This window comes from Lampetra fluviatilis, chromosome 53, assembly GCF_964198595.1.
Source record: "Lampetra fluviatilis chromosome 53, kcLamFluv1.1, whole genome shotgun sequence".
Taxonomy (NCBI): Eukaryota; Metazoa; Chordata; class Hyperoartia; order Petromyzontiformes; family Petromyzontidae; genus Lampetra; species Lampetra fluviatilis.
In genome coordinates this window covers 8,826,143-8,839,179 of record NC_136327.1, presented here as the reverse complement: position 1 = coordinate 8,839,179, position 13,037 = coordinate 8,826,143, and the positions used below count along the sequence as shown (strand labels likewise).

General features: G+C 56.5%; 1 protein-coding gene across 2 annotated transcripts in view; it reads right to left on the bottom strand.

Annotated features, from left to right (window-relative positions):
* The window catches only part of LOC144949193 (proline-serine-threonine phosphatase-interacting protein 1-like), a 60,234-nt gene that overhangs the window by 17,189 nt on the left and 30,008 nt on the right, over positions 1-13,037 (bottom strand). The window contains exons 11-15 of one of the 2 annotated variants that reach the window (XR_013640256.1): positions 12,910-13,006; positions 9,420-9,498; positions 8,586-8,623; positions 6,446-6,588; positions 2,643-2,842 (exon numbers count right to left, since the gene is read on the bottom strand). Coding sequence is in view for 1 of the 2 variants with exons in the window: in XM_078879082.1 (XP_078735208.1) it covers positions 2,711-2,842; positions 6,446-6,588; positions 8,586-8,623; positions 9,420-9,498; positions 12,910-13,006 (489 nt within the window). In the remaining variant the exon portion in view is untranslated. Of the gene's footprint in view, positions 1-1,921; positions 2,843-6,445; positions 6,589-8,585; positions 8,624-9,419; positions 9,499-12,909; positions 13,007-13,037 lie in introns of those variants that run through there. The other variant, XM_078879082.1, reaches the window with a different exon arrangement.

Below are 13,037 nucleotides of genomic sequence, written 5' to 3'. Positions count from 1 at the left end.
TCTCCCCACGTGCGCTCTCTCCCCACCCCACGTGCACTCTCTCCCCACCCCACGTGCGCTATCTCTCCACGTGCGCTCTCTCTCCACCCCACGTGCGCTCTCTCCCCACCCCACGTGCGCTATCTCTCCACGTGCGCTCTCTCTCCACCCCACGTGCGCTCTCTCTCCACGTGCGCCCTCTCCCCACTCCACGTGCGCTCTCTCCCCACCCCACGTGCGCTCTCTCCCCACCCCACGTGCGCCCTCTCCCCACCCCACGTGCGCCCTCTCCCCACCCCACGTGCGCTCTCTCCCCACGTGCGCTCTCTCCCCACGTGCGCTCTCTCTCCACGTGCGCTCTCTCCCCACCGCACGTGCGCCCTCTCCCCACCCCACGTGCGCTCTCTCCCCACGTGCGCTCTCTCTCCACGTGCACTCTCTCCCCACCGCACGTGCGCCCTCTCCCCACCCCACGTGCGCTCTCTCCCCACGTGCGCTCTCTCTCCACGTGCGCTCTCTCCCCACCCCACGTGCGCTCTCTCCCCACGTGCGCTCTCTCCCCACGTGTGCTCTCTCCCCACCCTACATGCCCCCTCTCCCCACGTGCGCTCTCTCCCCACGTGCGCTCTCTCCCGACTCCACGTGCGCTCTCTCTCCACGTGCGCTCTCTCCCCACGTGCGCTCTCTCCCCACCCCACGTGCGCTCTCTCCCCACACCACGTGCGCTCTCTCTCCACCCCACGTGCGCTCTCTCTCCACGTGCGCTCTCTCCCCACGTGCGCTCTCTCCCCACCCCACGTGCGCTCTCTCCCCACCCCACGTGCGCTATCTCTCCACGTGCGCTCTCTCTCCACCCCACGTGCGCTCTCTCTCCACGTGCGCCCTCTCCCCACTCCACGTGTGCTCTCTCCCCACCCCACGTGCGCTCTCTCCCCACCCCACGTGCGCCCTCTCCCCACCCCACGTGCGCCCTCTCCCCACCCCACGTGCGCTCTCTCCCCACGTGCGCTCTCTCCACGTGCACTCTCTCCCCACCGCACGTGCGCCCTCTCCCCACCCCACGTGCGCTCTCTCCCCACGTGCGCTCTCTCTCCACGTGCGCTCTCTCCCCACCCCACGTGCGCTCTCTCCCCACGTGCGCTCTTTCCCCACGTGCGCTCTCTCCCCACGTGCGCTCTCTCCCCACCGCACGTGCGCCCTCTCCCCACCCCACGTGCGCTCTCTCCCCACGTGCGCTCTCTCTCCACGTGCGCTCTCTCCCCACCCCACGTGCGCTCTCTCCCCACGTGCGCCCTCTCCTCGTCTCGCATTGTCTGTCGGGATCCGAGTCGGCACCCTCCTGCTCCTCCTGACCTCTCCACCAGCCGCCTGCGAATCCGATCAATCCTTCTCCACCTCATCGTCCTCCTCCACCTCCTCCTCCACCTCCTCCTCCACCTCCTCCTCCTCCACCAGCATCACCACGCACGAGAAACCCAACACCGTCGTGAATGTTAACTGTTTTATTATTGTTATAAATCATTGTATTTCGTTTTTTTTTGTGTTTTTTTCATACTCCTGAACGTACATGTTCGTTTAGCCCCACAACGACTTCTGTAACCCATACTAGAGGGTTATTTGGGTGAGACCGCGTAAACATATAAATGTGTCGTTAAACCCGCCACCACCCGACACAGCCAACGAGTAAGGGTTGTCACGTAAACAGAACGTGGCCAATTCGTCACTAGTACAGCACTCACCGGTGTGCCGGAGAGCCAAGCCACAACACTGACGTGGCGGGTTTTAACGACACATTCACATATTGACGCGATCTAAGCCAAAAAACCTCCATTATAGATGATATTGGTCGCGAAAGCCTCCTACGTGTTAAACTGACTTCTGTAACATCCCCCGCGTGCCCCCCCCCCCCCACCGACGTCACACGTGACCCCAGAGATTGCTCCTCTGCCCTCCGCTGTTGCTGGAGGGCGACTGCCTCCCACTGCCCAGCAGCAGCGTCCTTCACTCCACCGGATTGCAAGCAGCAGCAGTAGCATCATCACCCAGCCGCTATTGTCGGGGTGCTGTGCATTAACCGTATAAGAGGGGGTCATATTCAAATGTTCGCACGGATTTAGGGATCGACTGCTGTACCGCCACCTGCAGGCCACCTCTTAGCCCACACCGCGATCGCCCATCCCAGTACAGGACTAACCAGGCTCCTGCCAGCTTAGCTTCCGATACCCCTGCGCGGTGGTTTACACAGGGCACGCACACACGCACGTGGCAGTCTTGCTCTGGTGTGACGTGGTGTGACGTGGTGTGTGACGTGGTGTGACGTGGTGTGTGACGTGGTGTGTGACGTGGTGTGTGACATGGTGTGTGACGTGTGACGTGACGTGGTGTGACGTGACGTGACGTGGTGTGTGACGTGGTGTGTGACGTGGTGTGACGTGGTGTGACGTGGTGTGACATGGTGTGTGACGTGGTGTGACGTGACGCGACGTGGTGTGTGACGTGATGTGTGAGGTGGTGTGTGACGTGTGACGTGACGTGGTGTGACGTGGTGTGACGTGACGTGGTGTGTGACGTGGTGTGTGACGTGGTGTGACGTGGTGTGACGTGATGTGTGACGTGGTGTGACGTGACGCGACGTGGTGTGACGTGGTGTGACGTAACGTGACCTGTGGTGTGACGTGGTGTGACGTGGTGTGATGCCCTGTGGCGTTGTGTGCCGTGGCTCCAGCTGGCGCTACTTGGGCTTCAGGTAATCGAAGGGCACGAAGCCCTCTTGGCCGCCCAGGCTGACGAGCATCCAGCCGCCCGCCGCGTCTCCCAGCGACGCCACCACGTCGCCTTGAATCACAGACATCTCCGGCTCCACCTGGGGACGTCGCAGACCCCACAAACATTCTACCACAGATCCCACTAACATTCCATCCTAGATTCCACAAACGTTCTATCACAAATCCCACAAACATTCCATCACAGATCCCACAAATATTACATCACAAATCCCACAAATGTTCCATCACAGATCCTACAAACGTTACACCACTGATACCAAAAAAGTCCCACCACTTATCTCACAAACATTCCATCACAGACCCCACAAACATTCGATCACAGACCCCACAAACACAGATCCCACAAACGTTCCATCACAGATCCTACAAACGTTCCCGGGGGTGCAGCAACAGTTTCCCAGGGCTCTCTACTGCTGCTTCTTCTCCCGTCTTGCCAATAGGGGGGGGGGGCTATGATTGCTGCTACGTGGTCTCGCCGAGGGGACCCCCAAGTGTCCCTGTCCAGCACAAGGCGAGTCCGCGGCATGTGGCCAGCGAGCGGGCGTCAGTCTGCTAGGAGGGGGGAGGGGGGCGATGATCCCATCACCTCCCCACCGAGTGGCCGTGCGGTACCGCGAGGCCGGCACATAGTGGACTACCAGCCGCCATGGTGGCTAGGAGATGTTAACTACCTCGCCTGGTATACAGGAGGTCGTGGGTTCGATCCCAACCCTGACGCCTGCTGTATATTTGGAGGTTGCATCTCATCATCATCACGGTGGTTAGGAGATGTTAACTACCTTGCCTGGTATACATGAGGTTGTGGGTTTGATCACGAAACCTGATGCCTGTTGTATATTTGGAGTTTGCATGTCTCTCTCTCCCAGTGGTCGCGTGGGTTTTTCTCCGGGTCCTCTGGGTTTTCCCCGACACATTAAGAATCAACATCACGCCTTGAGAGTATGTGGCTGATGCTCTCAATAATCAGCCACTTCATTGGGCTGCCAATTGTGATGGCCAGGTCACTTCTGAAAATGAGCTACAGAGCTCAAGGGCCTTACCTGGTTAAATAAAAATTGTTAATTATAATTAGTTAAAAGTTTAACACGTGGTAGGCTTTCGCGACCAATATCATCCATTACACAGGTTGTTTTTTGGGTTTGATCGAGTAAATATAAATATGTCGTTAAACCCGTCACCACCCGACACAGCCAATTATTAAGGTTTGTCACGTAAACAGAACGTGCCAATTAGTTACAAGTACAGCACCATGGTGGGAGTGGTGGGAGTGGTGGGAGTGGTGGCAAGGGCAGGCACTGTGGGCGATGGTCGAGACCAGCAAAGGAGCGGCAGCCAAGGCAGGGAGCGTTTGGAGTGAGTTTCGTGCCGACGCCACGGGGCAAGCCGCCCGTCGCCACGCGGGGGGGGGCAGAGCGAGGGCGGCGCCGCGTGGCCCTCGGAGCGTGCGGGGGGGGGGGGGCACGGCTGCCGCGAGTTCGGTTCCCCAATCCTCTCGCGCCACTCGTCCATGAGCTCATCTCTGGCGCAACAAAAAATCCCCCCTCCCCGCCGCGCAGCTTCCACCTCCACGTCCACCCCCCGCTGCTCCTGACGCGCTGAGCCGCGACTTCACCGCCTCGATGTCACATCGCGCCTGTCGCTCTGCGCCCACGTGGCAGCGCTACTGCTGCCGCCACCACTGCCTCGGCTGCGTTACTTTTGCAGTTTTTGCTTCTGCTTTTGTGGACCGCCACTGTGGCTAGAAGATTTTGACTCACACGCCCACTGTGGCGCCTGAGCCCCATGTCTTTGCGTTCTACGATCCTGTGATGTCTTGTGACACGGGCACTAAAAACTAACTCTTAACTAACGATGCTTAGCAGCAGACACCAACAGCACCTCCACCACCACCACCAGCACCACCAACAACCGCCATTTGCCACTAAGTGGCGGTGACGTCACCACGACGCTTGTGCCAGGCTATGTGCACCTTGAGGCCACGTGAAGTATTGAACGCCCGCTGGCAGGAGGTCACGGGGCAGACCAAGGTGCCACAGGTCGACTGACTGAGATGAGTGGCTGATGCACCTCCTGTGCCCCCTACTGTGCCAACTTGCTGTGCTTTAGCCACCGGGCGCTCCGCTGGTTGTTGTGAGCATCGATCCTCCGTCCTCTGTTGTTGTTGGAGGGCGACTGCCTCCAACTGCCAAGTAGCGTCCTTCACGAGCCTCCTCCACAGAGGCCGATCTTGACACCGCTGGAACCGGTCATCGGCAAGTCCACTCAGCTCCACGTCCTCCTGTACCACATCACTCCATCTCTTCTCTAGCCCGTGCCGCGCCCATTTAGCCCCCTCGATCTGGTCGAACAAAAGCTGTTTCGGCATGCGGTGGCTGGGCATGCGGGCTACATGGCCCAGCCAACGCAGTCTTGCCTGCCGGAGGTGCTCACCGATGGGACTTGTCCAGATCTTTCGAGGATTCGTGAGCTCCTCACACAATCCAGCCTGGTTAAACCCAGGATTGATCGTAGGCAGGCCAGCCTAAATGTTTCTAACCGGCGAAGATGTTCAATTAGGGGGGTCCACGTTTCGCAAGCGTAGAGAAGGGAGGGAATAACTGTGGCCGAGAAGACCCGAAACTTCGTGTGGAGCGAAAGACCAGGTAGCTTCCACACAGCGTCACGCAACCGATGAAAAGATAATGCCGCTCGACTGATTCGGAGACCTCTACTGTTAAACCGGAGCCGGTCATGAGCACACTGCCCAGGTATGGGAAACTCTCCACTCTCTCAACAACTGCCCCATCACCGATTGTGAGTTGTGGGGGCGGAGTGCCCGATGGTATAAAATACCCAGGCAGGTGCTTCGTTTTGGTCAGCAGCAGCACCTCCAACTCCTCCTCTGAGCTGCAATTACCAGTTCGTCAGCATACATAACGTGGTTGACCAAGAGGGAGCCATCCCTTGACCGCACCCGGGAATCGATCAGCCTCCCATTGTATCTGTACCAGATGGAAATTCCTCCGAGACAGCTACTGAAGGCTTCACGAACTAGGTGGTCGAAATAGATGTTAAATAATGTTGGAGCCAGAGGACATCCCTGTCGCACCCCAAGGTGTACAGGAAATGGCTCTGACTCCCGGCCACGTAGTTTTACCCGGGCCTGCTCACCATCATGAAGGTCCTTAATGAGCGTGAGCAGGTGGTCAGGGACTCTGAAAGCACGAAGAACAACCCAGAGCCAGGCCTACTGATGGTATCATAGGCCTTGACCAGGTCAATAAAGCAGAGATGTAGGTCTTGTTGGAATTCCCTATATCTCTGCTGTAGCAGACGGACAAAAAATATGACATCTGTGCAGGACCGCCCTTTCCTGAAACTGCATTGGGGCTCCGCAAGCCTCTCGCAAGCCAGCACCACCACTACCAGCACCACCACAACCACCAGCACCACAACCAGCACCACCACTACCACTACCACCACTAGCACCAACAGCAGCACCACCAGCACCACCACCAGCACCACCACCAACAATCGCCACTCATTGGCAATGGCGACGACGACGCCAACGGTTGGGAAGCCGGACGTAAAGCCGGACGTCAAGCATGACGTCCGGCTTGACGTCGCCGTGACGTCAAGCGTGACGTCGGCGTGACGTCACGTCACGTGTGAGGTCGTGGCGTGAGGTCGTTGCGAGGTACCCGCGAGGTGAAGTCGTGCGTCACCACGTAGAGCTCGCTGGCGCAGGGGCCCTGGCGGCGCGCCCGCGGCCCGGCCCCGGGCGGCGCCGCGGGCGCCACGGCCACCGCCCGCTCGGGCCCCACCGTGGCGTAGAGGGCCGTGTCTGAGGGGGGGGGGGGGCAGCGAGAGGTCGAGAGGTCGGAGCCACTGACGGGGGTGGGGCGTGGGGGGGGGGATGGTGACGGGTGGGGCGTGGGGGGGGGGCTGGCGAGAGGGGGGTGGGGTCAGAGGTAGCGTCGGTAATTGTTGCCACGTTGAGCGCTCGCTAACGAGCCGCTCGGAGTCGCCGCGCCGAATCAACGTCATCCTCAGTAGCGTAGAGGGGGGGGGGGGGGATGGGGGGGATTGTATTTGTCTCCATCTTCTCTCTGTTTCTTTCTTCTTGCCAACAACAACAACAAAGAACAACAACAACAACCAACAACAACAACAAAGAACAACAACAACAAAGCGTGCGGCCGCTTGCCCGCTGATGGGACGTGGCGGGGCGCCTCGACAGCTGTTTTGGGCTCTCGACAAAAACGCCGAGGCGGTGATGACGGTGATGGCGGTGATGACGGTGATGGCATCGTTATCGTGATGATTACATCGTTACATGATGATTACATCGTTACCATATTGATCGTGATGGCATCGTTATCATGATGACAACGTCGTTATCATGATAACGACGTCGTCAAAGGGGTGGACAACTCCCCCTGCCTCGCCCCCCCCCCACCACAGATGCTGGGGCCAAACTCCTCGACGCTCGCAGCAGCAGCAGCAGGAGGAGCAGCAGCAGCAGCTGCAGCAGCAGCAGCAGCAGGAGCAGGAGGAGGAGGTGCGAGTCTCCCGCACTCCGCCATGACGCGGGACCCAGTCACGAGCCGCCGCCGTCACGCCGGGGAGATGGAATCGAAGGCGGCGAAGCTCGCGGGTCGCGAGTCACAGCCGTGGCGTCGTCACCACTGTGACGTCATCACCACTGTGACGTCATCACCGCTGTGACGTCATCACCGCTGAGGCGTCATCACCACCGTGACGTCATCACCACTGCTGCGTCATCACTACTGATGCGTCATCACCACTGTGACGTCATCACTGTGACGTCATCACCACTGTGATGTCATCACCACTGTGGCGTTATCACCACTGAGGCGTCATCACCACTGAGGCGTCATCACCACTGAGGCGTCGTCATCACCACTGAGGCGTCGTCATCACCACTGTGACGTCATCACCACTGTGACGTCATCACCACTGTGACGTCATCACCACCGTGACGTCATCACCACTGTGGCGTCATCACCGCGGCTGTTTCCATAACGCGGCGTTCTTCTGGAACGCGAGCGCTCCTCCCGCGTGAGAGCAGGGCGAGGCTGCGAGTGTGGAGCCCTCGTGCTCTACGATGTGGCCGCGGTGATGGAATGAGCTCGCGCCTCGGAGTTGTTGACCTGTCGGCCACAATCTTGCGCGTTATGAATGTCATTAAAGTGATTCTTGTCGTCGTCGTCGTCATACAAATCCGGCGAACGCAGAGCCGCGTGCCGAGGCCAACGGAGATCGGCTCGTGGTGAGCGGTGGCCACGTGAGTGGGGGAGCGGTGAGTGGTGAGCGGTGGCCACGCGAGTGGGAGAGCGGTGAGTGGTGAGCGGTGGCCACGTGAGTGGGGGAGCGGTGAGCGGTGAGTGGTGAGCGGTGAGCGGTGAGCGGTGGCCACGCGAGTGGGGGAGCGGTGAGCGGTGAGTGGTGAGCGGTGAGCGGTGAGCGGTGGCCACGTGAGTGGGGGAGCGGTGAGTGGTGAGCGGTGGCCACGCGAGTGGGAGAGCGGTGAGTGGTGAGCGGTGGCCACGTGAGTGGGGGAGCGGTGAGCGGTGAGTGGTGAGTGGTGAGTGGTGAGCGGTGAGCGGTGGCCACGCGAGTGGGGGAGCGGTGAGCGGTGAGTGGTGAGCGGTGAGCGGTGAGCGGTGGCCACGCGAGTGGGGGAGCGGTGAGCGGTGAGCGGTGAGCGGTGAGCGGCTCGTGGTGAGAGGTGAGCGGTGAGCAGTGGCCACGCGAGTGGGGGAGCGGCGAGCAGTGGAGAGACCACGGCACGTGCTCCGAGCCGCAAGGGTTTCTCACCGAGAGACGGAGGGGGCTCGTTCTTGGACACGTGCATCCTGGACAATCACAGAGAGCCATCGCCACCATCATCGTCATCAGAATCACCATCATCGTCACGATCATCATCAGCATCACCATCATTGTCATCATCGTCATCCTCGTCACCATCATCATCATCGCCACCATCATCATCACCATCATCACCATCGTCGTCACTATCATTGTCACCATCGTCATCAGCATCACCATCATCGTCACCATCAGCATCACCATCACTGTCACCATCGTCATCACAATCACCATCGTCACCAAACGACTATGATGTTGCTGCTGCAATAGCAGCAGCTGTTAGGTAAGATGATGATGAAGATAACGACGATGAACACGATTGTGCTAATTATTAAAATGATGATGATATGATGACAATAATAACCAGAATGCTAACGACGTTAACGAGGATGACAATGCTTTGTTGCACAGACACAGCCTGTGGTCGTTTCATGGTAGGGGCGATGTTCATGGCGATAGTGATGATGGTAACAGTGATGACGATGGTGATGGTGACAGTGATCATGATGGTGATGACGGTTATGACGGTGATGACGATAGTACTGACGATGGCGATGATGGTGATGATGATGGCAATGGTGATCACGCTTGTAATGGTGATGGTGATCGTGATGACAACGGTGATCGTGATGACGGTGATGACGGTGATGACGGTGATGACGGTGATGACGGTGATGACGGCGATGGTGATAATGATGGTGATGACGATGATGATGACAGTGATGGTGATGATGGTGGTGACGGCGATGATGCTGACGAGTGGCTGTTAGGGCGAGGCCTCACGGGGGCTTCCTGGCGGCGTTGCTCTGCAAGCCGGCGCAGGTCGTCAGCATCAAGGTGGAGCCCTCGTACACAAACGGATCTGGGGACACATCAACACGGGGTCACGGGGGTCACGGGAGTCACAGAGGTCACGGGGGTCACTGGGTTATAGGAGTCACAGGGGGTATGGGGTCATGGGGGGCACGGAGGTCAAAGGGGGCACGAGGGTCATCGCCACCGAGGTGGCCGGGCAGCTCGTCGTTGCGGAGCCGCTGAGATCCTGGTCTCCACTCCGGGTTCAACCCCAACCACTGCCGCGTTCTCAGAGCCATAGACTCACCACACAAAGACCCATAGACTCACCACACAGAGACCCATAGACTCACCACACAGAGACCCATAGACTCACCACACAGAGACACATAGACTCACCACACAGAGACACATAGACTCACCACACAGAGACCCATAGACTCACCACACAGAGACACATAGACTCACCACACAGAGACCCATAGACTCACCACACAGAGACCCACAGACTCACCACACATAGACCCATAGACTCACCACACAAAGACCCATAGACTCACCACACAGAGACCCATAGACTCACCACACAGAGACCCATAGACTCACCACACAGAGAGCCATAGACTCACCACACAGAGACACATAGACTCACCACACAGAGAGCCATAGACTCACCACACAGAGACACATAAACTCACCACACAGAGAGCCATAGACTCACCACACAGAGACACATAGACTCACCACACAGAGAGCCATAGACTCACCACACAGAGACACATAGACTCACCACACAGAGAGCCATAGACTCACCACACAGAGACACATAGACTCACCACACAGAGAGCCATAGACTCACCACACAGAGACCCATAGACTCACCACACAGAGACACATAGACTCACCACACAGAGAGCCATAGACACACCACACAGAGAGCCATAGACTCACCACACAGAGACCCATAGACTCACCACACAGAGAGCCATAGACTTACCACACAGAGACCCATAGACTCACCACACAGAGACCCATAGACTCACACAGAGACCCATAGTTTCACGTAGAGATCCATAGACTCACACAGAGACCCATAGACTCACACAGAGACCCATAGACTCACACAGAGACCCATAGACTCACACAGAAACCCACAGACTCACACAGAGACCCATTTGATTCACACAGAGACCCATAAACTAATCAGCTCTCGAGACGACACCATTACAGGGATCGGCTCTTGAGACGCGGAACACGTGACTCCGTGGCAGGGCGCGTGGGGAGGCGATGCCCTCTGGTGGTGGAGAGCAGAGGTCACGTGATGGAGATTGGCAGCTCCGAGGTAGTTCTGTGATATGAACTGTAAACTAAGCTGGTTTAACACGTTGTAGTAGTCGTTTGACTTCTCGACTTACGAACATTCTACTTACGAACTTTCAGAGATACGAACAAACCTGTGCGTATGTCCAGTTGCCTATTCGGACCGAGAGTCGTAAGTTCAACCGCCACGCAATAGATGGTGGTGGTGGCATCTACATCTGTAGAATATGAAGAACCAGTGGCATCTACATCTGTAGAATATGAAGAACCAGTGGCATCTACATCTGTAGAATATGAAGAACCAGTGGCATCTACATCTGCAGAACGTGAAAAACCAGTGGCATCTACATCTGCAGAACGTGAAGAACCAGTGGCATCTACATCTGCAGAACGTGAAGAACCAGTGGCATCTACATCTGCAGAACGTGAAGAACCAGGAGCATCTACATCTACAGAACGTGAAAAACCAGTGGCATCTACATCTGCAGAACGTGAAGAACCAGGAGCATCTACATCTGCAGAACGTGAAGAACCAGTGGCATCTACATCTGCAGAACGTGAAAAACCAGTGGCATCTACATCTACAGAACGTGAAGAATCAGTGGCATCTACATCTGCAGAACGCGAAAAACCAGTGGCATCTACATCTGCAGAACGTGAAGAACCAGTGGCATCTACATCTGCAGAACGTGAAGAACCAGGAGCATCTACTTCTGCAGAACGTGAAGAACCAGTGGCATCTACATCTGCAGAACGTGAAGAACCAGTGGCATCTACATCTGCAGAACGTGAAGAACCAGGAGCATCTACATCTGCAGAACGTGAAGAATCAGTGGCATCTACATCTGCAGAACCTGAAGAACCAGTGGCATCTACATCTGCAGAACGTGAAGAATCAGTGGCATCTACATCTGCAGAACGTGAAGAACCAGTGGCATTTACATCTGCAGAACCTGAAGAACCAGTGGCATCTACATCTGCAGAACGTGAAGAATCAGTGGCATCTACATCTGCAGAACGTGAAGAATCAGTGGCATCTACATCTGCAAAACCTGAAGAACCAGTGGCATCTACATCTGCAGAACGTGAAGAACCAGTGGCATCTACATCTGCAGAACGTGAAGAATCAGTGGCATCTACATCTGCAGAACCTGAAGAACCAGTGGCATCTACATCTGCAGAACGTGAAGAATCAGTGGCATCTACATCTGCAGAACGTGAAGAACCAGTGGCATCTACATCTGCAGAACGTGAAGAATCAGTGGCATCTACATCTGCAGAACGTGAAGAACCAGTGGCATCTACATCTGCAGAACGTGAAGAATCAGTGGCATCTACATCTGCAGAACCTGAAGAACCAGTGGCATCTACATCTGCAGAACGTGAAGAATCAGTGGCATCTACATCTGCAGAACGTGAAGAACCAGTGGCATCTACATCTGCAGAACGTGAAGAATCAGTGGCATCTACATCTGCAGAACGTGAAGAACCAGTGGCATCTACATCTGCAGAACGTGAAGAATCAGTGGCATCTACATCTACAGAACGTGAAGAACCAGTGGCTTTCTACATCTACAGAACATGAAGAACCAGTGGCATCTACATCTGCAGAACATGAAGAACCAGTGGTATCTACATCTGCAGAACGTGAAGAACCAGTGGCATCTACATCTGCAGAACCTGAAGAACCAGTGACATATACATCTACAGAACGTGAAGAACCAGTGGCATCAACATCTGCAGAACGTGAAGAACCAGTGACATCTACATCTGCTGAACGTGAAGAACCAGTGGCATCTACATCTGCAGAACATGATGAACCAGTGACATCTACATCTACAGGAGATTATACAACTTTTAAAGCCATTCCCCATGTTTAGTGTACACGCCGTACAACACGTTTGTAATTGACGGGAGTAAAGTTGGACGTACGAACAAATGGGGGCAGCAGAGGGCAGTGCTGTAAGTACACTGCTGCTGCTGTGAAGTTGAAAATGACGCAGCTGAGAGGGTGTTTGGCCTACTCTTCCATGTTGGCCAGTAGGCTTCAGAAGGGATGGAGTGCCCACACCTTACCCCACTACCACGTGCAACCTGCCCAATCGACGACTTTGCTGATACGGATCGTACTGAACGCTCGTCTCCGCGCGTGCCGTACCCGGCTTGCGCTCCCCGGTCTGCTTGCTCTTCACGAAGCAGTTGATGTCATCCTGGACGTCGCTCTTCTCCAGCGACAGCCGCACTTCTTCGTACGCCTACAACCACAACCACCACCACAACAATCAC